The following is a 23,720-nucleotide window of genomic DNA, read 5'->3' as shown; positions in this document are numbered from 1 at the left end:
ATTATTGTAAAGGGGCTAAAGCCTCCCCAAACTACCAGTTCTTGGACCTGCCACTGTCTCAACTCACCAGAAAACATCTCAGACTGCCTGAGGGCCACCCCCGAAATTCCTGTGCTCTGAGGCCCCAACTAAAAGGAGGAAGCACCGACGTGAAGGCTGCTTAAATTCCCAGGCTCCGGGTCCTTAGGAGAGGTATTTCCCTTCACGCCCGCGAATTTGTCATCGAAGGCGTGGCGCTGGAGGCAGCCCCCACCAAACCCCGGGGGAGGGGCGAAGGTCAGTAGCGGCGTTCCTAAGGCCTCTTTCAACCCCGCCTTGCCTGCCATTCAAGTCCCGACTTTTCGCAGTACTGGTTGAAGTTTCACTTTGACCCGCCTCCATCGCTCACCTGATTAGATGTTTATAAATTAAAAGGCGGGGTCATGAGGGCATCGAGATTTTATTGGTTAAAGTATACGCCTATCAACGGAGTGCCGCCCACTAGCTTGAGGAGCTCGCCCTTTAGTGGCTCCTCACCTCGTCCATCTTCAAGGTTTCCCTCACTGTATTGGTCTGTGGTCTCGCCTATCCAGTCCTTCGCTCATACTCGTTGGTGACAGCGCCGAAAGAGTCCCGTCTTTCTCCAGAAGATTGGCGGATTAGCACGCAGAGAGCCCACCCTTGATGGTAGGCGGGTAGTCGTGCAATTGGCTGGGGCCCCGCCCCAGGGCGAGGAGGAGGAGGAGGGGCAGGAGGGTTTGGTTGAGCTGCAGCTGTTTGTCTGTTCGACACAGGCTTGGGCCCGACGGGGGAGACGGAGCCCCAGGTACCGGGCTGATGGAGCCCGCAAGGGCAGGGGCGGAGGCACCCCGGAGAGGAAAGCGGCCTGGCCTGAGGGCAGAGGAGGGTCTGGGCCTCCGCGAGGGGTTAGAATGGCCCACCCGAGAGGGGAGAAGGGGACCAGGCCCCGGCAGGCCTAATGGGGGCGCTGAGGAGGGGGCCGGGCGGGCTGGGAGCCCGAAGTTGGTGAGTCGGGGAGGCGGCCGGGAGGTTTTGGCGGCTGGGCTGTGGGCCGGCGCAGGAGGCCCGGGGCTCGCGTGCGGGCAGGGGCAGGCCTCAGTGAGCGGCGCCGAAGAGGGAGGAGCTGGGGGAAAGGGACTGGGCGGCGGGTGAGGTAAGTCATTCGCCGGGAGGTGAGGAGGGGTCAAACCCGACGTCCAGGCCCCGAAGGGAACCGGGGCGGGACTCTCGAGAGCTCTCTTTGGAAGGGTGAGGGAAGGGCTCTTACCTGGGTAAGAGGCATTCTTTTCAGGCAAAGTGGCTATTATAAAAATAACTAGGGTGCCCCAGAGTTGAGCCGAGAGGGATTTGGGCTCAGTGTGGGAGAACTGACACAAGCGAAGAAAGCTTTCCTAATCTAGAAGACTCAGGTAGCCGGACTGGTGGAAGCAGGGCCACGAATCAGTGATGGGAGCTTCTGGGAATGCTGAAGGGTGGGCTGGGGGCCTTGGGTTTTGCGAGTACTCGCGCTTTTGTTCCCATTGGTGTGGAGATGTGGCAAGTTGAAGTTTTCTTGTACTCTCAGGGTAGACAGTGAAGACAAACTGGTTTTTTTTCTGTGACTGTTGGCAGTTCCCAACTCAGCCCCTACTCTCTGCCTTGGCCTCAAGCTGGTTTAGGCTGCAGTCTCGGTGTTTCTTACCTCCTGTTTCATGTCCTGTGAAAAAGCTAAGAAGTTGGGTTTGGGGGATGTTTGTTCCTTTCTTTCCTGCTTAATAATATGGTCTATATTGGGGACCATATCTCTCACCTGGAAGTGGGGAATCAGTGATTCATTTTCTGCTCTAGAAATGGGCTTAGGTATCCCCAACCATCCAGAGATCTTCTGACTATAGTTGGTGAAACTTTTGTGGTACTTAGACTTGGGTATTTCCCAGGCAGGTAATGATTATGTGGAATCAAGCCTGGAAATATGAGGTGATATCACAGAGGAAGGGATTTGGGGAAGAGAGAAATTCCATTCCAGAAGGTTGGCATCACCCGTTCTTTGTCTACTTCTTCAGGAGCCGGGGTTTCTGAGCTATTAGAAAGCTGGGTCAAACAGAGGCACTCGGGGAAGGAGGTGAGTAGAGAAAAGGAAGATGGATTTCTAAGACCCAGAGGTCCCTTCCTCCCATATATTTTTAACAGTCTACTGACCTCCTTAGTTCCCCCCATAGATTGGAGCGTATTGGATTTTCCCTTATTATACTTCCTCCTTTTTCCATTTTATACCACTGTATTTTATAACTACTTTCTTTTTAATTAGAAAAGTGGTATGTACATCTTAAAATATTCAGGTTTTATGGAAGTGTAAAAAGTGTAAAACCTCCCACATATACCCCACTCATTTCATCCAGAAAGGTCAGAGATAAGAGACAGCAGATCAAACTAATCTTACTTCACTTTGGGCAATGTGCCACCAAAGGCAATTCTGTTTTCATGTTCCCACCATGCACTGGCTTCTCCTTTCCAGTTTTCCCTTCTGGGATGATACTCTGTTATTTATTGTGCTCCTTTTATAGTTCATTCTGTCTTGCTTTTATCAAATTCAGACAAGTAGAGAGCTGTACTCTGGGTCATCCCTTCACATTCTTAAACAGACACACACACCCAACTTGTGCACTAGGTATCCTAAGGAAATGCCCAAATAGATGGCCAAAACGTCTCTCTCTTTTATGGGCAGGAAAGAAAAGTTAAAGTGAATCATTTTGTTTGGGAAAATTATTGGCATCTTTGCTAAAGTGAGGAATTTGAGATTTCTGTCCTGTGGTTCATGGTCTCTGCATGTTCAAATTATATGACTCTCCCTTCATTATCCCCAAAGAAGATGGTGGTTCTTCTAAAGGGCCTCTGTGTCTGTCTTTCTATAGTGATATGAGAAGCTTGCAAATTTTTCTGGCTTTGAAATTGGTTTTCCTCTAAACCTCAACACAGCTGGGACATTTTTTTACACCACCTTATTAATTGAATTTGTCCTTACTGGCTTTAGAATCCCTGTGATGTGCCCAGCCTTTGTACAGTGCCCTTGGAAACCTTGATTGTTGTCCCTCCAGAAGCTTTTATTTTCTCTTCTACAAAGCCAGTTCTAGGGAAATTGTGTAGATGTGTATGTGTTTTAAATCCTCACTAGGCTTTGCCATTTCCTGCATCCTGATGATATCCTGTCCCTTTTTTTTTTGTCCCTTTCTTCTATACATCTCTTCTTATCTTTTCTACCTTCCCCTTAATCAAAGCCTACTTTCAAGAAAAATGATCTAAAATTGCTCCACATTAGGGTGTAAATAACTAATAATCATTTAAAGTATTAATCCTCCTGAGAGTTTTTGCTTTTTAAAGAGGGAGTTAAAGAATGGAAATTATCAGTATAGAATTTCAAACATAGATCTGGAGTTACAAAAATATATTTGGAGAAGAGGAGTTTCCCATTGCCCTTGAAGTCATACCTCATCCCTTCTTTTTGCCCAGGAGCAAGGATTGCTCTTTTACAGTTGCTTGTTTGTGCTCACTGATATGAATTTGACTTATGAGGGGACATAGGTATGAGAAGCAAGTGCCTGCTCCCTAATCCTACGGCATTTCAGATTGGTAAGTAATAACCAAAGTGTGAGACAGTGCATTTAAATTAAGGAAATGCAACAGCCTGGTTGGAGGAGGGATACCTTAAAACCCTACACAATACACTCCCACTTCCCAAAAGAGTGTTTTAGGAAAGATTTAGTCATTGACTGAACAGTAGCTGAGCTGAGAAGCCACCCAGGTGAGCAAAGTGTGTGCAGATTCTAGATCAGGTGTAGTTTCTGTTGAGGGGCAGAAACCTTTTCAGAGGTATGATTTTTTATTTTTCCTTTTTTAAAACTTATGTGTCTTAAGTTTAGGAATTAATGGAGATATTGAACCAAAGTTTTTTTTAACACTTAACATTAACTGAAGATTCAGAAAACTTTGTTTTTAACCACAGTTGCCTCAGTGTTACAGTGGGAGGCCTGCATATTTGATGTGATTAGGCCATCTGAAGCATAGTAACGGGTGACAGGAAAAGCAGTTAGCCCATGTGAGTTGCAACAGTACCTTGTGGGCTGGGTCCCAAGAGGGCCCTCTATCCAGGGGAGATGACAAACAGGCGAGAGAGCAATTTGGCCTATTAAAAACATTCCCAAATGGAAATAAGATTCTATCCAGATGGCACAGAAGGGGAGGAGTAGATGGAGGAAGCAAGCTGGATTGCTTTGACATTAATGAACACCTACTAGGGACCCTGACATTGTGCTTTGCTCTGGAGATTGAAAATGACATAAAAAATGGTCACTCTTTTTGAGAAGTTCTTAGTTTAGCAGAGCAGACAGATACAATTAAACAATGTAGTAAATGTTGTGATAAGAATGCAGTCATTTTTATTTTTTGACCATGCCACGTGGCTTGTGGGATCTTAGTTCCCCTACCAGAGATTGAACCTGGGCCCAGGCAGTGAAGGCCCTGAATCCTAACCACAGGACCACCAGGGAATTCCCAAGAATGTAGTCTTAATACTATGGGATTCCAGAGGAAGCAATGGTGAATTCTCTTGGGGTGAGAGAGTAATTAGGCAGTTTCACAGAGAATGTGACGTTTGAGTTTGTCCTTAAAACATACATTAGGCGTTTTCTAGGCAGACAAAGTGGAAAAAGGCATTCCAATCTTTCCTAGGTCAATATGAGGGACTTTGCAGTACCATGCTGATAGGAGATAAAGTGTGCTTTTTGGCTTTTGGGGAAATATAGGGAGAGGATTGGAGAAGGAACTGGCAACGCACTGCAGTATTCTTGCCTGGGAAATCGCATGGACATAGAAACCTGGTAGGCTACACAGAGTCAAACACGACTGGAGCTACTGAACAGCAAGGGAGAGGGTAAGGGGAAGTGGAAAAACTCTTTTAAGCCCATGACTCATTGGTTAACATTGGATCAGCACAATGAGCCAAGTAGTGAAATTCAGTTTAAGATTTTGGTAACTTAGGGTCTAAACAAAGTTGGAGAGTTGAAGACACTTACTAGCTTCTGTGCTGTCTTCTCTATTCAGTAAAGCTCACATTAATCCCACGGCCCGTTGAATTCTGCAGAAATTACCACTTCTTTCCCTAGTGCCCGCCATTGAATTGCTCCTATTTCAGCTGTCCTGGCAGGGGCTGGTCAAGACCTTTTAGAGAAGCATAGTAGTAAGTGATTGCTTCTATCAGAAGGATAAGGGACTAGATTCTAGTTCCCAGGGAAGGCCTGGGGTCTCCTAACTTGTTTTCAGTCCCAAAGGAAGTACTTATCCAAACTGTATAGAGGCAGAAATTATCCAGTCTAAGCTCTTGTTCCTGTCCTGGTACTTCCTTGGAATTTCAGTTCAGCGTTAGCATCTCCTGCTTCCTTAAGTGGTATAGTGGTATTATAGGAGCAAGAGTGCCTTACTAGGAGTACTTGCTAGAAGGATATTTGCTACTAATCTGTTGTGTGATAGCTGGCTGTATGGGCAAGTTGGTTGATTTTATTTGCCTCAGTTTCCTCACTGTAAAGTACAGATTGGACTAGATGACTTCTAAACTGCCTCTCATCTGCAAAACTGAATTTATAAGGCTAACATAAGGGAGGGAGCTAGACTCCAGTGGCTCTTTACCTGAAACTCAGTCTCTATTGATAGATGACAGACTTCTGGAGGCATCCATTATATGTAGTTGGGCTTCCCAGGTGGCTCAAATGGTAAAAAATCCGCCTGCAATACAGGAGACCCAGGTTCAATCACTGGGTTGGGAAGATCCCCTGGAAAAGGAAATGGCAACCTACTGCAGTATTCTTGCCTAGAGGATTCCATGGACATGGACAAAGGATCCTGGCAGGCTACAGTCCATGGGGTCACAAAGAGACACTACTGAGTGACTAACACACACATCATATGTAGTGACATAGGAACTCAAAGTTACCAAGTGGGAAGGGATCTGAGGAATGGAGTCCTGCCCTACTAGGCATCAACAAGCTAAGCAACCTTTCCCTTTGTGTGTTTTTTTTTTTTTTTTTTTGCCACACTGCTTGTGGGATCTTGGTTCCCCAACCAGGGATCAAACTCTTGCCCCCCCTTGCGTGAAAGCTCAGAGTGTTAACCACTGGACCTCCAGGGAAGTCCCTTAGAAAGCTTTCCTATTCATATTTTCCTCTGCTGGGAGAGCTACCTACACTAAAGAACTTGCCCCTCATTCTCCACCTCCCCCTTCCCCAGTGGACTGATGACAGTTCAGTTCAGTTCAGTCGCTCAGTAGTGTCCAACTCTTTGCGACCCCATGAATCGCAGCATGCCCGGCCTCCCTGTCCATCACCAACTCCCAGAGTTCACTCAGACTCACGTCCATTGAGTCAGTGATGCCATCCAGCCATCTCATCCTCTGTCGTCCCCTTCTCCTTCTGCCCCCAATCCCTCCCAGCATCAGAGTCTTTTCGAATGAGTCAACTCTTCACATGAGGTGGCCAAAGTACTGGAGTTTCAGCTTTAGCATCATTCCTTCCAAAGAAATCCCAGAGCTGATCTCCTTCAGAATGGATTGGTTGGATCTCCTTGCAGACTGATGACAGAGTCAAGCCTTAATCCTCCTTAGTCATTTGATGGCCATTCTTGTGGAGCTGGAATTCTGAGTGAAGTTAAGTCATTCTCATCTGAACCGAAAGGGCTGAAGGGAAGAAAAATCTCCTCCTTGCTTTCTTGCCTCAAGTTTGAAGGTAATAATCATCACACCACCTCACTGGCTGTGTTTTGTTTTTTGCCTTCGGATGGGTCGTTTGCCCACTGTCAATTGTCAGCCAAAAAAATCATCACCGGAATAGGGGAGAAATCAACTGAATCTTATGTGTATTATTCCATTTCTGTACCCCTGATCTTTCGAGAGTCTAGCTGTTTCATAGGAAACATGATACTTATTAACAAGCTGGGATTAAAGATGAAGGCACAGAGATGGGCAGCCAGTCAGTTACTGTGAACAGAGAAGATAGGACACAGTCTTGAGCTGAAATGCTGGAGTGGGAGATAGTCTTTCCTAACCCAGTAGTTACTAATCTCTGACAGTTCAAGAAAGTTTGCTCGTTGACTGTGGCTTGACTTACCATCTGTTGGGGTTAGTGACGAAGGGCTTTTCAACCCAAGTGTCTGTGACTGTTTCCTACCTTTTTTTTTTTCCTGCCCACGCCATGCAACTTGTAGGTCACTGACCAGGGATTGAACCCAGGCCACGGCAGTGAAAGCATGGAGTCCTAACCACTGGACCGCCAGGGAATTCCCAACTGTTTCCTATCTTCACACTTCCAACTCCTACTGTTTTCCCAGGCCTAGAAAGATGTGTCTGCCAATGAGAATTCAGTTCACTCTAACTTAGTGTTCTGCCCCTTGGATCACTTGCTTTGAAATGTGAGGAAGTAAGTCAAAGAATCTAGGCACTTTTCCTGTTGTTTCTTAAGAGTATAGTATATGTGTATCAACCTAAAGGAAACTTGATCAGTTTATCATCTGTAGGTTTTTTTCTCCCTATCATTTCATCTGTTTTCAAGTGTAGAGTTATAATGGCCTATCCTCTTTACCTATGAAACAATGTATATAAAGTATTACATAAATATATTTTTAAAAATAATCCTCACAGATGCTGAGAAACTGTATAAAGAAACATGTTTCTTAAATGTACCCAGAACTTTGAATTCAAATTCTGCCTTTTACTATTTTCCTCTATTATCCTTCCTACTCCACCCCCAGATCCTCATAGATAAGGAAGCTGAAGCTCAGAAAGGTAAAAGGAGTGAGTGGCCTAGGATCACAGTGGGTTAGTTGACAAAGCAGAGACTAAAACTAAGGCTTGCCTGATTCCAGAGCCCTTACCACTGCAGGACTGCCTCTGTCGACTTTAGCATTCTATTTTCATAATTGCTCCATAACTTCAGTAGGAGGATTAGAAAACCTCTGACCCCTGGAGAGCTATATTCAGCCCTCATCGTAATTTCACCTGGAAGTGCTTTTGTAGGCCAGCCAGAGATTAGACTTCCTACTAACCCATCTTTCAGTGGCAGGCCTCTCGAAAGCAGTGTTTGTTGAACTTTTTTTTTTTTTTTGATCATGGCTCAAAAAAAAAAAAAGTTTTTTTACATCAAAATTCAGTGTGTGTACATACAACCACAAGTGAAGCATTTTCACAAAATGATTCTCGTGCTTATTATTTGCATGCCACATGGTAATATTTTTCTTTCTTTTTTTTTAATATACTGATCATGATCCACCAAGCGATTTCAAGATTACTACTTGGCTTACAGCATAGAAACACTGCTCTAAAGGTTTGAGGATGAAAAGAGCTAAAGAACTGTGACTGGTAGTTAAGAAGCTAATTACTACTAATTCTTGCAGTTGCAGTATGGTTCCCAGAATTTTGGATTTAACAGACAAATTAAATTTAAGGGTTTCTGTTTTTCCACATAAGTATATTTAGAAAGCTTACTACTGACTAGCAACACCATTATTTATTTCAAAAAAAAGTTATGTAGGAAACTTTAAATATATATGTGTATATTTCCTGTTAATAAAAAAAGATCTATGTAGAATAAAAATATCTGAGTTCTTTACATACCATTTTCCTTAGTCTCATTCTCCCTAGAGGGAAGTAACCACTCTTAACAGATGAGCATGTATCTTTCCATACCATTTTATTTGTAGAATTTTGCTTTGTTTATAGAAATAGAATCAGCCGAGTGTTTTGCCTTTTTTTAAATTGAACTGTAGGTCTTAGAGGCTTATCCATGCAATAAATACATATTTACCTTTGAGAGAAAATTGATACTAAGAAGTTAGAAATCGTGTTATAAAGGATACTCTTAAATTGAATAAATTTAGCTTTGTGAAAAACTTGCTGTATCATTTTTATTTTAATCATTTCATCATAAACCAGTGAAAAGTTCATCACAAAGTAGCACATGTATATCTGAATTCTTAGGACTCATTGACCTGGGGGACTACAAAATACCCAGTAGGATCAGTAATTTTATACAGTCCTCTGTCTTAATCTAGTCTAGCTGAGACTTTTCTGGGCTTTCTCATTTCTATCTCATTTCTCTGTTAATTTCTTCTACTTTTTTTTTTCTTTTTTTGCTCTACCTCCTTCATATGATGGCTGCTGTTTAGGATTATATTGATAACAACTAATATTGAGATGTCCTTTAATATATTAAACTGATTATTTCTGTGAATCAGGGCCACTAAATAATACCTGTCTTACTATTTATTAGCTCTATATTAAACACATGTTTCACTTAATCCTTAGGGCTATTCTATGGGATAGGTATTTTTTCCATTTTATAAAGGTAGAAGGTAAGGCTCAGGAAGAGAAATTTTCTTGATGTCATATTAATAATGATGAGTCATTTAATATTCATGGATATAGTACCTTTTGTTAAATATTTATGTTCTTTATATGTATTATTGCGTTTAGTCCTCACAACACCTTTTGAAGTAGGTGCTCATAGACTGTTATCCCATTTTATAGATGAGGAAACAAATGCACAGGTAAATTTAGTAGTTTGTCCAAAAGTTCATAGCTAGTAAGCAGAACTAAAATGAATCCAGTGAACTGGACTCCACAGCTTTTGTTCCTCTGTGCTTCTTCCTGTATGGCTTTTCTATCCTTTCCATGTTTACTAATATTGCAGATATTTTTAACCCTGATTTGATCCCAAAGTAATTATTTTTTCACTATATATGTCACAGAATATGATGTTTATGGAGTCACTAGAATCAGTCTTGGAGAAGGGAAACATCAATTTGAACCAGCAAAGTACAATCCAAGCAGTGCTTAGTTTTGGGATGAGGTGGTTTTGCATGTTCTGATCATGCTAACGCTTCTTGGAATCTCATAGTTCTTTTCCCCTCAGAATCAGGATGAGGAAATATAGTCAGGTTTGGATAATTGGACACTGAAAGTCCCAACTTCTCTCTGTGTCCTCTGCACCACCAGCTTTCCTAGCCACTTAGAAGGTAGAGAAGGTGGTTCAGTTATATTCTTTCATCAAGTATTTATTGCTTGAAGACTTATTCCTGTGCCATCTTCTGGAGATTCCTGCATGTGTTTAGAAGGTACACCTTCTTTCTCTGCTTTGGAGGGCTACAGCTGTTAGGCCTTTTCAGTGTGGAGAGTAGTCTTATCCCTAGGCATCAAGAAGAGAGCTGCAAGTTGAGAGTAAATCAAGCCTACTGACTCACACTTAATAGATTTTCAGACTCAGAGGGGTGGCAGAAGCAAAGGGAAAGAGTTAACAGTGAATGTAGTCTGTTTCTCTGTTACCTTTGAGCAAAAATGAGAAAGGATAGATTTTTCTGGTAGTTGGATCCTGGTTTGATTATCAGAAATGTCAGTTTTCAGAAATGGTCATGTATGAAGGATGTAGAACCAGAAGCTATCCCTTTGCTCTTTAGAGGGATGACTGTTACCTACACCCCTAGAGTGAATTTCTCATTTTGAAGGCTAGAAAAAAGGGGAGGGTAAAAAAGGGACAGCACCAGGACACCAAAGAGATAGTAGTGATCTGGGGTACTTTCTGGTGGACCTGGGTGTTCTTTAGGCCAACTAAATGTTGATCGATTTGCTGTTCCTTGAAGACCTGGTGGGGATGAGTGGGAGATTAGAGACTACTCTCACACGGTTTTCAGTCTCTCTGTTGCAGCACACTCTACTCTAAATGCTATTCTTATTTTCTTGATCCCCACTCTTCACCACCGAGTGCCAGGTGCATGGGACCCTCTCAGTGGTGTAAGCTTTTAATGGTGGATGATTATAAGACTTAAGTCCTGATTGGAGCAAAGAAATGAAGAGATTCTGTCCTTTCTTTTAAAACATGAATGCCGTTATCATGGCCCTGTGTTTAATTTTACCCGCTTTTTTTCTTGCAGAATTGTTGAAGCCTGGACGTCCCCTCCCCTCCCCCTCCCCCCTCTGCCGCTTTGTGGCATCCCCCTCCCTCCACCCTTTCCCACTCTGATAATCTAGCCATGACTAGCAGAAGCACAGCCAGGCCCAATGGGCAGCCCCAGGCCAGCAAAATATGCCAGTTCAAACTGGTCCTGCTGGGTGAATCTGCAGTGGGGAAATCTAGCCTGGTATTACGTTTTGTCAAAGGGCAGTTCCACGAGTACCAGGAGAGCACCATTGGAGGTAAGTACTTCAGGGAGAGAAGAGATTAGTGTTTAGAAGGGCTACTGAAGGGAGATCTAGGGATCTGATTATGCCACTGGCCCTCTTAGCTCCCTGTAATGGAAATCTTTTATGAAACAAAAAAACTGCCAAAATGCCCCAAAACAGGTCTCTGTTCATCCTCTTCCTGGAAGAAAGTTAGAAAGGTTGGCCTTTGAGCACCAAAAAACCACTTTTTAAAAAAATCTCAGACTATTTTCCTCTTCCTGCTCTCATCTTAATGCCAGTGAAGTTCAGTTGAGGTTCATCTTGAGCAGGGTTGATGTGGGGCAGTGGCTCATAATCAGAGGTGTACATCTGAAACTGCTGGGGAGTATGCTGGGCCCTGCCTCAGACTGGCTGATTAGTTTCGGAAGGAGGGTGAGATTGGTGGCAGTACAGACCTGTATGTTTGGAAAAGCTCCTTAGATCTTTGATGCACACATCTGGTAAAGCAGAGGTTAGAACTAAATACAAAAGATAAATATGCCTTTCCTACCTTGGCTACCTTCTGTCTGCAATATCCCGAAATAGGGTGCTAATTCAACATGAGAATTCCCCACATTTCTCCTTCTCCACTTTTATTACTTACCTTGGAAATACATTCTTAGACCAGCAGAAGTGATATAAAAAAGTAACAGCCAAATAATGTAATGGTGGGGCCTCACATCAGGCTTTAAAATCTTCTAATCAGTTCTTGATGTGACTTTTATCTGAAGCTTATTGTCTCTCATTATCTCTTAATCTATTTTGGCTAGAAAAGTGTTGACTCTGGTATTAAAGCTGGTTCTTTCTAGCCCTCAGAGTTTACCATGGCGCCCCCATTCCTTAGCTGGAAAGACTTCTCGCAGGAAGGATTTAGCCAAGAGCAGGCTTAATTCTGGTGCCAGGACCCGAAGGAAAATGCTAAACCTTTCCAGGGTATAAGGAGGAGAACGCTAAACCTTTTCCTGTAGCTGAACGGCCTGGGTAGTGACTGGTCTTAGACTGACAGTGGAGATATTTTGAAGGAAGGTGGGATGTTCCAGTGCATTCTCCCACTTACACCAACTTTCCTCTGTTCTCTCATTCATAGCGGCCTTCCTTACCCAGTCTGTTTGTCTAGATGACACGACAGTCAAGTTTGAGATCTGGGACACAGCTGGGCAGGAGCGATACCATAGCTTGGCCCCCATGTACTACAGAGGTGCCCAAGCTGCCATTGTGGTTTATGACATTACTAATCAGGTAAGTGGGCTGAGAAGATTGTCCTTGCTTTTATTTATAGGAATTAAATTAGGTGGGGGAGAGAAAACCGGTTCTTGAAATAGCAAAATAAGAATACAAATTACGCTTCCAAGTGTTGAGAAGACAGAGGTAATGAATTACCAGAAACAGATGGTTTCAGTGAGTAATGGCTGCTTAGAAGAGGTGAGTTTTGAGATTGGACTTTGAAGGTGATAGCCCTAGATTGGCAGTCTTTCCAGCCTACCCATTCTCATCCTTGTGTTTTCCTAGGAAACCTTCGCCCGAGCGAAGACATGGGTAAAAGAACTACAGCGACAGGCCAGTCCTAGCATTGTTATTGCCCTGGCAGGGAACAAAGCCGACCTGGCCAACAAGCGCATGGTGGAGTATGAAGTAAGCTGGCCACCAAGTCCTTCCTGGCCACACTCCCTCTATGCTTGGGACCTCTTTTTTCCAAACCTGCCCTCTCTGAAAACCTCATCTGAGGACATTCATCATCTCATTCCCCAGTTCTTCACCAAGTTAAATACAGCAGCACTGTGACCCTAATGCCAGCCAGGAGATTTTAGAGGAGTCAGAAGAAAATTCCAGAGCAGAGGGGTAGGGGAGTACCAGTACCAGCTGTGGGGGTACCAGTGTGAAAAGAGGAAGGAGGGAGCAATTGAATTTGAGGTAAGGGACTCAAGTGTCAGAACCCAAAAGCCCCTAACCAACTTACCTTCTTCCCTGTAATTAAGTTTGCTGACATCTGTTTGTTGGATTAAGTGGTGGAGACCATGGGATATTCCTTGAGGGAGTCATCACCAAATTATGGGTCCAGGGGCAGCTGGCTCAGAGGGGAGGGAACCTAGGATGTTGCCTAGCTCCAGTGCTACATGGGAGTGGAAAGGCTGTACTTTGTTCCTGCCCTACAGTCTGAGTACCAGTATACCCCACCCCTTGCAGGAGGCCCAGGCGTATGCAGATGACAACAGCTTATTGTTTATGGAGACTTCAGCCAAGACAGCTATGAACGTGAACGATCTCTTCCTGGCAATAGGTAAGGTCAGAGCAGCCTGAGGTCTTCCTGTTGTTTTTCCCTTGCCTCTAGGCAAGATCACTAACCCAGGTCATAAGGATAAATGGGAGTGTCTCCCTTTATGAAAACTTTAGGTGTTAAAATACTGTAACTTTCCATCGTGACCTCCATCCTTTCGTTGCAGCTTGAGCCCCCTCATCTTCAATGTTGTTTGCAATGAACCCTCCCCTCTTGAGAACATTCTTTTAGTCTCTCACATTTCCCCTTTCCTCCAATAGTCTTTTTTGGGGAGATGAGTAAAATCTACCATATTTTGTTCCCTTCTGTTTTTGTCTCTAGCTAAGAAGTTGCCAAAGAGTGAACCCCAGAATCTAGGGGGTGCAGCAGGCCGAAGCCGGGGTGTGGATCTTCACGAGCAGTCCCAGCAGAACAAGAGCCAGTGTTGTAGCAACTGAGGGGTTGGCTAGCAGCAAACAAGTATGGAGCTAGCACGAGAGCTAAGAAATAACCTCCATCCCCACCCCTCAGCACACAGCCCCTACGGTAACAGCACACTGAGCCCTGGCTCCCAAGGGCTGCCTCTTGACAGCTCCGTCATGGCACTTTTTAACGCTTCAGCAACAACACCAGGCAGCTGTTGCCACTGGCCTCCTACCCCTACTCTGGGGCTTAGGGGTCTGATCCCCCAGGACTTACCTTCCAAAACAAACTTTCTTCACTTTGTATTATAGGTGCAAGACAGTGACGTACTCATCTTTCCTCCTCCTCCTCCTGCCCATTTTTTCAGAAAATTTTTTTTTTGGTCTCCTGCCCCTTCCCCTTCTGCTTTTGGTCAGTTTCTGTTCTTGATCTCCTTTTCCTCCTCTCCCCAGGATGGAGAAGGTGGTGAACCCAGGAACTGAGGAAGGTTTCCAGTTCAGTCACATTAAGGGCCTTGGGGGAAAGTAAGGCTCAGAGCAGGGGAGAGTAAGGAAACATTGCCTTTTTGTTTTTGTTTGGTTGGAGTTTCTCATATTTGAAAGCATTGCAGCGTCCATGAGTTGGCCTTGTGGAGGGTTTTTCTAGGTAGAGGTGGGAATGGGACGGCCAGCTCCCGGGCACCAGGTTGGAGTCTTGCTATTGGCTGACTGGGCAGAAATGGAAGGGGTGGAGAGGCAGTGTCATCTGTGGCTCATAGAACTCTTCCAAGGCCTATTTTCCCCTCACCCAGCTTCTTAGTAGCTTCTCCCCCATAATGGGGGAGATTCTGGACCCCAGAGTCCTCCAAAGAATCTTCACTGGTTGCCTGCCTCTTTGGCTCTGCTGTGATCTAAATGGAGGAGGGACCAGTTTCTGATACCCATCCTCTGACTTAGGCATTTTTTTCTCTCTGGCCTTCAGATGGCCTCAGCCCCAGCCACCATATCCCCCTGCAGTTTGCACTTTAATTGATGGTAGTTCAGTTGTGATACTTGTTTAATGGGTGGTTTGGTTGATTTACTTGCCCTCTTTTTAATTAAGTGGAATCCAATGTGTATATGAGATTTGAGGAGGGGCTGCAGAGAACCATACCGGTGGCAGCTAGTCAAGCCCAGTCTCAACTGCTAGCTTCCTCTAATTCTTACTTCACCTATATTCTTGCCAACCTAACTCTTGGGTATAGGTTTACCTTTCCTGGGAAATTAACTGAGCAACTGGAGAGCAGTCTCAGGATAGCATAGGCCACTCACTGTAGGGGAGTGAAGAAGAGTCCAGCCAGAGGGAGGAGTTTTCTGTGCTTTTCCAGGGTTCCTAATGAATTTGATCCACCCATTACCGTGTCTTTTCTACTTCCCTGTAAATAGGTATGATCTTTATTCCCACTGTACAGTCTGTTCTGACCCCCTACCTCCCATCAGGCCCGATTTCTTTTCTCCTTTGTTAGTATCTTCAGTTTGCCATGCTTACTGCCCCAAACTCATCCCCCATGCAGCCAGTGGTTTAATCCACATACCACTAGGGAATTGTACCACAGAGGTCTACCTGTGGCCCCCTCATAACACCTGTTCCTGTGGACAGGGAATGACTGGCACTCAAGGTCCCTCACGACTGTCTCACATCAACAGAGGACATTGGTCCTTTCTAAATCTCTAGCCTCTCTCCACGTCCCTCATCAAGTATTTTAGGATGTCTTTGGGAAGCCATTAAGGCAAGAGAGAACTCTAAATTCCTTCTTGTTCTACCTTAGAATTTTGGGGAAATTGAGGGAAACAAGATAGGAGAGGCCATAGTGAACTAGGATTGGAGCCGTTCTACCCTTTGGGCTTGTAGACTGCTTTCTGTCCCAGAGCAGCTGAGAAATCCATGACGCTGAGATTCTGAAGGACTGAGCTTAGGTTCTTCCACTTATGCCTCAATTCCCTTCCTTTCCCCGGGGCAGCCTTAGTTCCCATGGCCCTGAAACGCATATTCTCCCCCTCTTTTCCCAGCACCCGTTAGCCCCCTAAAGCATCCAGTGTGTCCTTAGAAGTGGAAGAACTAGGATGGCTCTCATATGTTCCTTAGAAATGAAGTTCTTTGTGCAGTTTTCCCCATGGAGCAGGAGTGAAGACGTTTCATTGCCTTGGGGCTGGGAAACCATTTCTCCAGGCTTCTTCTCCCCTCCACTGCCCCCCTTAGGAACAGGATTGGCCTTAACTTAAGGGCCTGTTTGCTGCCTTCCTTCTACTTTCTAGCAGCTCTTCTGCTTTTCTTTGAGCTCTGGTGGGCTTGGGGAATCTGAGTTTTTATTTCCCAGCTCTTCATTTTTTCTTCTGATCAGTTTGTTTTTTTAAGGGGGGGGGTTATCTTTTGTTTCTTTTTTTTTTGCCTCTAAGAAAGCATTTGCCTTTTTCCCCTTTTCTTCCTCTCCCAACATAACAATCGTGGTAACAGAATGCGACTGCTGATTTACCAATGTATTTAATGTAAGTAAAAAAGGAGAAAAAAAGGTGTATTGGAGTGTTGCTTCTTCTCTCTCTCTCTTTTTTTTTTTTTTTTTGCTATTTCTCTAATACTAGAAATTTGCAAGGGCAACCCAATAATGTTTTACTGAACCAGAAACACACCTTCCTTTGCATCTTGGTGCATGCGTGTGTACGTACATGCTAAGTTGTTTCAGTCGTGTCCAACTTTGTGACCCAATGGACTGTAGCCTGCCAGGCTCCTCTGTCCATGGGATTCTGCAGGCAAGAATACTGGAGTGGGTTGCTATGCCCTCCTCCAGGGGATCTTTACCACCAGGGATTGAACCCGTCTCTGTTACGTCTCTTGCATTGCAGGCAATTCTTTACTGCTAAGCCACCAAGGAAGCCCTGCATCTTGGTAACTCCTCATTACTCATCTTTCCTTGAATAGTGAGATAATCCAGTTTGTAAAATAGCCCCTTTACTGCTGTTTAATCACTGTTCCCAAGCCATTAGAGAGCTCATCAAATCTGTCCCTAGCTTAGTTTTTTAGGCTATCCTTACAGAATGTATATATGGAAGGGGGTGGTCATCTATGTTTGGACCTACGGGCAAACAGTTGATGAGACTGGAGGGAGAGGTGGTGTTTGTGAATACTTTTAAGTATTATGCAAAAATTTATGTGCACCTCTCTAGGGAGAGGGCCCACTGCCTTAATTAGTATCTCAAAGGGGTCCATGACCTAAAGAAATTTTTTTAAAAATCACTGAATTAACATTGTTGATTGATCATGTAACTTCTACCCCAACAGGAAAATTTCAGCAGGAAATTCTACTCCTTTTCTACTGTATTCTTGAAGCTCTGACCCTCACAGTGTAAGTGGAAGTGGTCGGGGAGACTGATACAGAGAAAAAATTAGGTGTGGTTGCAGGAGGAGTTTTACATTCCAAAGAATCTGAAGGACAGAAAAGACAGCCTGGAATTCAGTCCCACCTCTGACAGTTTATTAACTATGGCCTTAGTCAAGTTAATTAGCTGTTCTCTGCCTCAGTTTCCTCTGTAAAATGAAAATTTTTGAGATGTAAAAGGTCAATTCTATAAAGCCTGTGTGTAGCTTTATGTAGGGTGACAGTTACAAGGCAGAAATCTCATCCCATGCCTTCAGATAATCCTTAACTGATTCCTCTGTATCCTTGGACTGAGCCTGTTTTTTAAGACTGGAAGGATAGGTTGGGTATCAGGCCTGTCTGATGATTAAATTGTACAGTTAAATTGGGAATCTTTTTTTCCAAAAACCTTAGAGCCAAATTACCGTTTCACTGTCAGTTCCCCTTTCTTTATATTTCTTAGTATTGCACACCACCCCCACACGACTTATCCATTTTTAGTAAAAGCTCTTCTAGTTCAGTTTTGGAAAGAAGAAAGGGAAGGAGGGGAAATGATCTTCCAAAGTTAAAGTTGGGGAAAAAAAGTGAAAGTGTTGGTCGCTCAGTCGACGTTTAAAGTAAGGTTGTAACTCAGCCTTCTCACCTCTAGAGGGCAGTGTTGGGTACGTTTGCCCCAGGTCCATAGCTCGCCAACGACAAGTTTTCCCTGTTGCTGCTGCTGCTAAGTCGCTTCAGTCGTGTCCGACTCTGTGTGACCCCATAGACGGCAGCCCGCCAGGCTCCCCCGTCCCTGGGATTCTCCAGGCAAGAACACTGGAGTGGGTTGCCATTTCCTTCTCCAATGCATGAAAGTGAAAAGTGAAAGTGAAGTCGCTCAGTCGTGCCCCACTCTTAGCGACCCCATGGACTGCAGCCTACCAGGAAGGATAATAGCAAACAATTTATGTTAGTGTCCTTTACTCTGATATTATGAGCAACTATAATGCTTCCTACTTTGGGATGTTAAAATGTCATTAAATAACGACCTTTTAAAATAAATTGACAACAAAGCAAAATATAAAATGTGGTTATTCAGTGTTGTTATTTCTACAATTTGAGGAGAAATTGTTAGACCAAGGAATCTCCAAGCCTTTGAACCAGTGTTTAGACTCCATTTCTGCCCTCATTCCTGAAAATAAAAGACTTGAGCTTTTGATCTTGTTTTCTCTAAAAGACAAACAGGGCTGTGGTTGCAACAGACATGCTTGACAAGAGGCGGAGCTCACCACCGGGAGCCGACTGGATGCCGAGGCCTCTAGCGAAAGCACCTTGTGTCTCAGCGGGCGGGGAGGAGCGGGGCGGGAGCACCTCTCAGCCCAACCCTTGGGAGTCATCATCTTATACTGCTCGGGTCCCGAACATCCTGAGGGTCCCACTCCTCGTCTGGCGAGGGTAGAAGGAAAGACAGCCCGTCCTATCTCCAAGCCGGGGTGGCGCCCGGCCTTCCTTGGCCACCAGGAGGCGGGCACAGCAGCTGGGAGGCGGCCCGCCGCCCGCCAATGGCTGGGGGACGAGCCGAGGGGTGAGAGTGGTCCTTTACTCCGCAACAACGTCATGGCGCAGGCCCCGCCCCTTCGCCGATAGCAGCTGGGTGCGGAGCGGGTAAAACAGCCACCCAGCGTACGTTGAGCCGGGTAAGGAGCCTGGGGCCAGGAAAGGGAATAGGAGGGGGCAAGGCCAATAACCTAAGCGGTGGCCGGGCGGGGGCTTGGCACCCAGGGGTGCTCCGGATCCCAGGCACAGCAAAACTGCCGGTATCCGCCTCCACCCCCGCTAGCCGGGTGCTCCTGGGGCCGTGGGCTATTGCTATTGCTACAAAATACTCTCGGGCCAGCTGTTAGGCAGTGACATGGAGCCAGCTGCTTGCTACCCGGTAAAATATCCATGTTCTGCCCAAAGTGACCCTGGGGAGTGACTGGTCACCACCCGCGCACGGGGGTGTCATCTGTTCTGTAGCAGAAGACTGCTTCTCCCAAGACTGGGACCTTGGGCTGAGTCAGCTCTACCTCACCGCTCCAGCATAGAGTGGGCTGCTGGCACTGATGGGAAGTGGGAGGGAGAGTGAGGGTCCCAAGGCCCGGGAGTACAGTGCAGCCTCTGCTCCTACTCCTAGCTTTCTTGCATCACATCAGCAATTCTGACGCTTCTCATCCCACCCCATCCCCAACATTGGCCCTCCTGAGATCAGTGACCTGCTCAGTGCTATAAAGAAAAAGCCGCTGCGAGCCAGAGCAGAAAAATTACCTTCTTCCTTCTCTAGCCAGTTCCCTGACACCCTGGCCATTAACTACTGAATTTGCTGAGCTCACTGAAATGGCATAGACAAGGTAGGGGTGTGGACCCACGTTGGGATCCAGTTCCCAGCTGGGTTCAATTTTCATTTTTTTAGGGGTGGGCGGAGGGAGAGGAGGGAAAGTCCTTCAATGACAATGTTATTACTTGTTTGCACATCACAGCAACTCTGCTAGGTAGATCTCATTTCACAGATGAGGACACAGATTCAGAGAGGCCTGGTATCTTGCCCAGGAACAGGACTGGTTAATGGCAGGACTGGTTTTTATAAACGCAAAGCAGTTTTTGACTCCAGAATCTGAGCTTCCTTTACCTCATTAGGCTGCCACTATCTATAGTTTTACTTTTTTGTCTCCTTTTATGTGAGCATACCCCTCAGTTGTCCTCTGCTAGCTTCAGAAAGAATAAACTGGCAAACGGGACAACAGACTTCTGGCTCCCATTGTTCTCTGTAGTGGACAAAGTAGAGAGTAGAGGGTGTAGAACAGGTGATTCTCAGAGGACTCCCTCCCACCCCCTGTTCCTTTCCATCCTGTCAGCATATTCTGTCTCTGAACTCCTCCAGGTTTTCTCTAAGGGCCCATTTGGACCCCTACTCCCATTCTTTGGCCTCATTACCACAGAAAAAGCTTCCCCATTTGTCCAGAGAGCTCCTAGCTGGTCTCTGTGTCATCCTCCTACCCATTGCCTCAAGCTGCCCTAATCTCATCACCTCCCAGAACTCCCTATCTTGATCCTGGAATCTTCCTCCTATCCTAGGTCTGCCATAATGCTGCTGCTGCACAGAGCTGTGGCCCCAGGGCTCCAACAGGCCTACAGGTAGGCCATCCAGTTCCTAGTCCATATCTCCTTTTAAGTAGTTTATGACACTTATCTTAACTGCCAGATAAGATGGTTGAGATAGTGGCCTGGGAGGAAAGGGAAAGCCACATCTCACTTGTCCCACCCATCCCTGAGAAACTAAGTCCCAACTGAAGGAACCAATGGCTAACCTGGGAAGGTACACCCTAGGCTTTCCCCAGCCCTTTCTTATGATCAGAAGTGTGCTACTAAGACTTCTCTCTCTTCCAGACTCAAGTCAACCCCGGCAAGGCTCTGCATTCGGGCCTGCTGTACAAATGATTCTTTTCAGCCCCAGCGCTCCAGCTTCACCTTCTCTGGTGGTCACTCCAGCACCAGGAGATGGAGAGTCATGGGCACGCTGCTAGGCCTCGGGGCAGTGTTGGCCTGTCATGACCAGCAGTGCAGGGTAAGTAGGGAAGGAAGGGACTTCACTATCAGAACTAAGGGGCCTGAGTGAGTTCCCCAGGCAACCCAGGCTTTACCACAGACCCCATGATTACACAGCCTTCATGGTCTTCATGCACAGCACACATGGAATCTTCTACCTTCCCAGTGGCCATAACTTTGTGGGTTGGGTCAGGGTGTTAGTCACTCAGTTGTGTCTGACTCTTTGCAACCCCATGGACCTCATCCGGCTCCTCTGTCCATGAAATTCTCCAGGACAGATACTGGAGTGGGTTGCCATGCCTTTTTCCAGGGGATCTTCCTGAACCATGGATCAAACCCAGGTCTCTCGCATTGTGGGCAGATTCTTAACCATCTGAGCCATCAGGGAAGCACAGGGTCAGAGTGAGGTAGAGTGATTTCTTCTTAACATTCTGTTCCCTTTTGCCTCAGGCTTCTCAAGAGTCACCACGCAAATATACCAGGGAGGAAGTAAAATCCCACTGCAGCCCTGAGACTGGGGTCTGGGTGACTTTGGGCTGTGAGGTCTTTGATATCACAGAATTTGTGGACATACACCCAGGGGGGGCATCAAAGCTGATGCTAGCAGCCGGGGGTCCTTTAGAGCCCTTCTGGGCCCTCTATGCTGTTCACAACCAGCCGCACGTGCGAGAGATACTAGCTCAGTACAAGATTGGGGAGCTGAGCCCTGACGACAAGGCACCCTCCATCTTGAAGACTTCTGATCCTTATGTGGATGATCCTATACGTCACTCAGCCCTGAAGGTCAACACCCAGTGCCCCTTTAATGCGGAGCCCCCTGCTGAGCTGCTGACAGAAAACTACATCACACCCAACCCTATCTTCTTCACCCGGAATCATTTACCTGTACCTAACGTGGACCCAGACACCTATCGCCTGAATGTAGTAGGGCCACCAGGGGGTCAGTCACTGTGCCTGTCCCTGGATGACTTGTACCAGTTCCCTAAGCACGAGATTACAGTCACTCTGCAGTGTGCTGGCAACCGGCGCTCCGAGATGACTCAGTTCAAAGAAGTAAGAGGTCTGGAGTGGAGTTTAGGGGCCATTAGCACTGCGCGCTGGGCTGGGGCACGGCTTTGTGATGTGTTAGCCCAGGCTGGTCACCAGCTCTGTGAAACTGAGGCCCATGTCTGCTTTGAGGGACTGGACTCAGACCCCACAGGGACTGCCTATGGAGCGTCCATCCCTCTCGCTCGGGCCATGGACCCTGAAGCTGAGGTCCTGCTGGCATATGAGATGAATGGGCAGCCTCTGCCTCGTGACCATGGCTTTCCTGTGCGAGTGGTGGTTCCTGGTGTGGTGGGTGCCCGCCATGTCAAATGGCTGGGCAAAGTGAGTGTGGAACCAGAGGAAAGTTTCAGCCACTGGCAGCGGCGGGATTACAAAGGCTTTTCTCCATCTGTGGACTGGGACACTGTAGATTTTGATTCGGCTCCATCTATCCAAGAACTTCCTATCCAGTCAGCCATCACACAACCCAAAGAAGGGGAGACAATAGGGTCAGGGGAGGTGACTGTCAAAGGCTATGCATGGAGTGGTGGAGGAAGAGCTGTGGTCAGGGTGGATGTGTCTCTGGATGGGGGCCTAACCTGGCAAGTGGCTGAGCTGGAAGGAGAGGAGCAGCGTGCCCGAAAGGCCTGGGCCTGGCGACTATGGCATCTGCAAGCCCCTTTGCCAGCTGGGATAAAGGAACTGAACATTGTCTGTAAGGCTGTAGATGAGAGCTACAATGTGCAGCCAGACACGGTGGCCCCAATCTGGAACCTGCGAGGGGTGCTCAACAATGCCTGGCACCGTGTCCATGTCCATGTTGCCCCATGAGAAGGTGAAACAGAACCACATTCTGAGCCTCTTTCCATACCCATTCTTTGGCCTCATTACCACAAAAAATCTTTTCCCTCCACCTCCTCTCCATGTCTTGGATCACAATCCTGACTATGCATTCTGAAGCCACACACAAATACATTCCTCACACATTTCCACCTAGGCACTCATTCCTCCTTGGACACTATGTTATAGTCACAGGCCACTGACCCTGTGCCAGAAGGTAAGAGCTATTGGAGCAAAGGGCTAGAAACAGGAAAAGTAATTCTGGAAATAAGCACTGTTTTCTCTATCTACCCTATCTCCATTTCTAATGACTGTCACCATTGAGGCCTTATTTTGCCTTTGTCCTTGGGATTCTTCAGAGAACATGTGTACATGTAACTTTTTACTGCCTCTAGGTTGCCAAGGGTTGTGAAGAGCACAACACAACCCTCTCCCTTTATAGTTCCACTTTTCTAAATACATCAATAAAATATCTGTTTAAGACTATCACTCTGAAAAATTTTTTTAAGATTATTTGGGGGACTTCTTGAGGCGGGGAATGAGCAAATTGAAGGGAGGGAAATGCACTGGTACTGGGATACCTCTTGAGAAACCAAAACAAAAGGTGAAGGGAAGTCATGCAGTGGGGTTTCCTTCTCTGAAGTCTGTCGGTGTCTGCAGGGCCACTTAGGTGAATGACCTCAAGATACCCCTCCAAGAGGAAATTTTTATAAATTTGGCATCCTTAAGTCCCTCCCCTACACAATTCCTACGCCCTTGCAGGAAAGGCAAAGAATGCTAAAGAGGTTAAAATCAATACTGTCGTAGATGGCGCAAAGGCAAAACTTGGCACTAGAGGCAGGCATGCCAGGGCAACTCGAGCGCCCATCGTGGACTTGTTTGCAAAGTAGATGCAGATGAAAGGTTAGTCCTTGAGTTTTCCTTTGCCTGCGACCGCGCCTTTAGGACTTGAATCTTTCGGCGCTCGGCTACTCTCCCCTAGCTCTCCTTCCCTTGTCTCCCCAGCTTGGAGGCGCTCGGTGTTCGGCCAC

The 23,720-nt window shown here is 46.1% G+C and overlaps 2 protein-coding genes across 6 annotated transcripts; both read left to right on the top strand.

Moving 5' to 3' along the window:
* The first annotated feature begins 712 nt into the window (after positions 1-712).
* On the top strand, positions 713-16,890 carry RAB5B (RAB5B, member RAS oncogene family). Of its 4 annotated transcripts, none has more exons than XM_052639488.1 (7): positions 718-805; positions 2,043-2,101; positions 10,945-11,206; positions 12,300-12,451; positions 12,722-12,844; positions 13,397-13,490; positions 13,809-16,890. In XM_052639488.1, exons 3-7 carry the CDS (start codon positions 11,044-11,046, stop codon positions 13,922-13,924), a joined length of 648 nt encoding a protein of 215 aa, XP_052495448.1. In that variant the 5' UTR covers positions 718-805; positions 2,043-2,101; positions 10,945-11,043; the 3' UTR covers positions 13,925-16,890. The 4 variants fall into 4 exon arrangements, with proteins under 4 accessions (XP_052495449.1, XP_052495448.1, XP_052495450.1 ...); XM_052639490.1 differs by lacking the exon at positions 718-805 and adding an exon at positions 3,487-3,606 and having other exon boundaries at positions 2,040-2,101; XM_052639489.1 differs by lacking the exon at positions 2,043-2,101 and having other exon boundaries at positions 713-805.
* A 1,993-nt stretch (positions 16,891-18,883) lies between these two features.
* On the top strand, positions 18,884-23,125 carry SUOX (sulfite oxidase). 2 transcript variants are annotated; one of them, XM_052640518.1, is made up of 4 exons: positions 18,884-18,932; positions 20,350-20,409; positions 20,662-20,839; positions 21,271-23,125. In XM_052640518.1, the coding sequence occupies exons 2-4, from the start codon at positions 20,360-20,362 to the stop codon at positions 22,678-22,680; spliced, it is 1,638 nt and encodes a 545-aa protein (XP_052496478.1). In that variant the 5' UTR covers positions 18,884-18,932; positions 20,350-20,359; the 3' UTR covers positions 22,681-23,125. The 2 variants fall into 2 exon arrangements, with proteins under 2 accessions (XP_052496478.1, XP_052496479.1); XM_052640519.1 differs by lacking the exon at positions 18,884-18,932 and adding an exon at positions 19,566-19,625.
* Positions 23,126-23,720: the final 595 nt, after the last annotated feature.

The sequence above is a fragment of the Budorcas taxicolor genome, chromosome 5, assembly GCF_023091745.1.
Source record: "Budorcas taxicolor isolate Tak-1 chromosome 5, Takin1.1, whole genome shotgun sequence".
Classification (NCBI taxonomy): domain Eukaryota; kingdom Metazoa; phylum Chordata; class Mammalia; order Artiodactyla; family Bovidae; genus Budorcas; species Budorcas taxicolor.
Note: the sequence above shows the minus strand (reverse complement) of the source record. Positions and strands in the feature narration are given on the sequence as shown.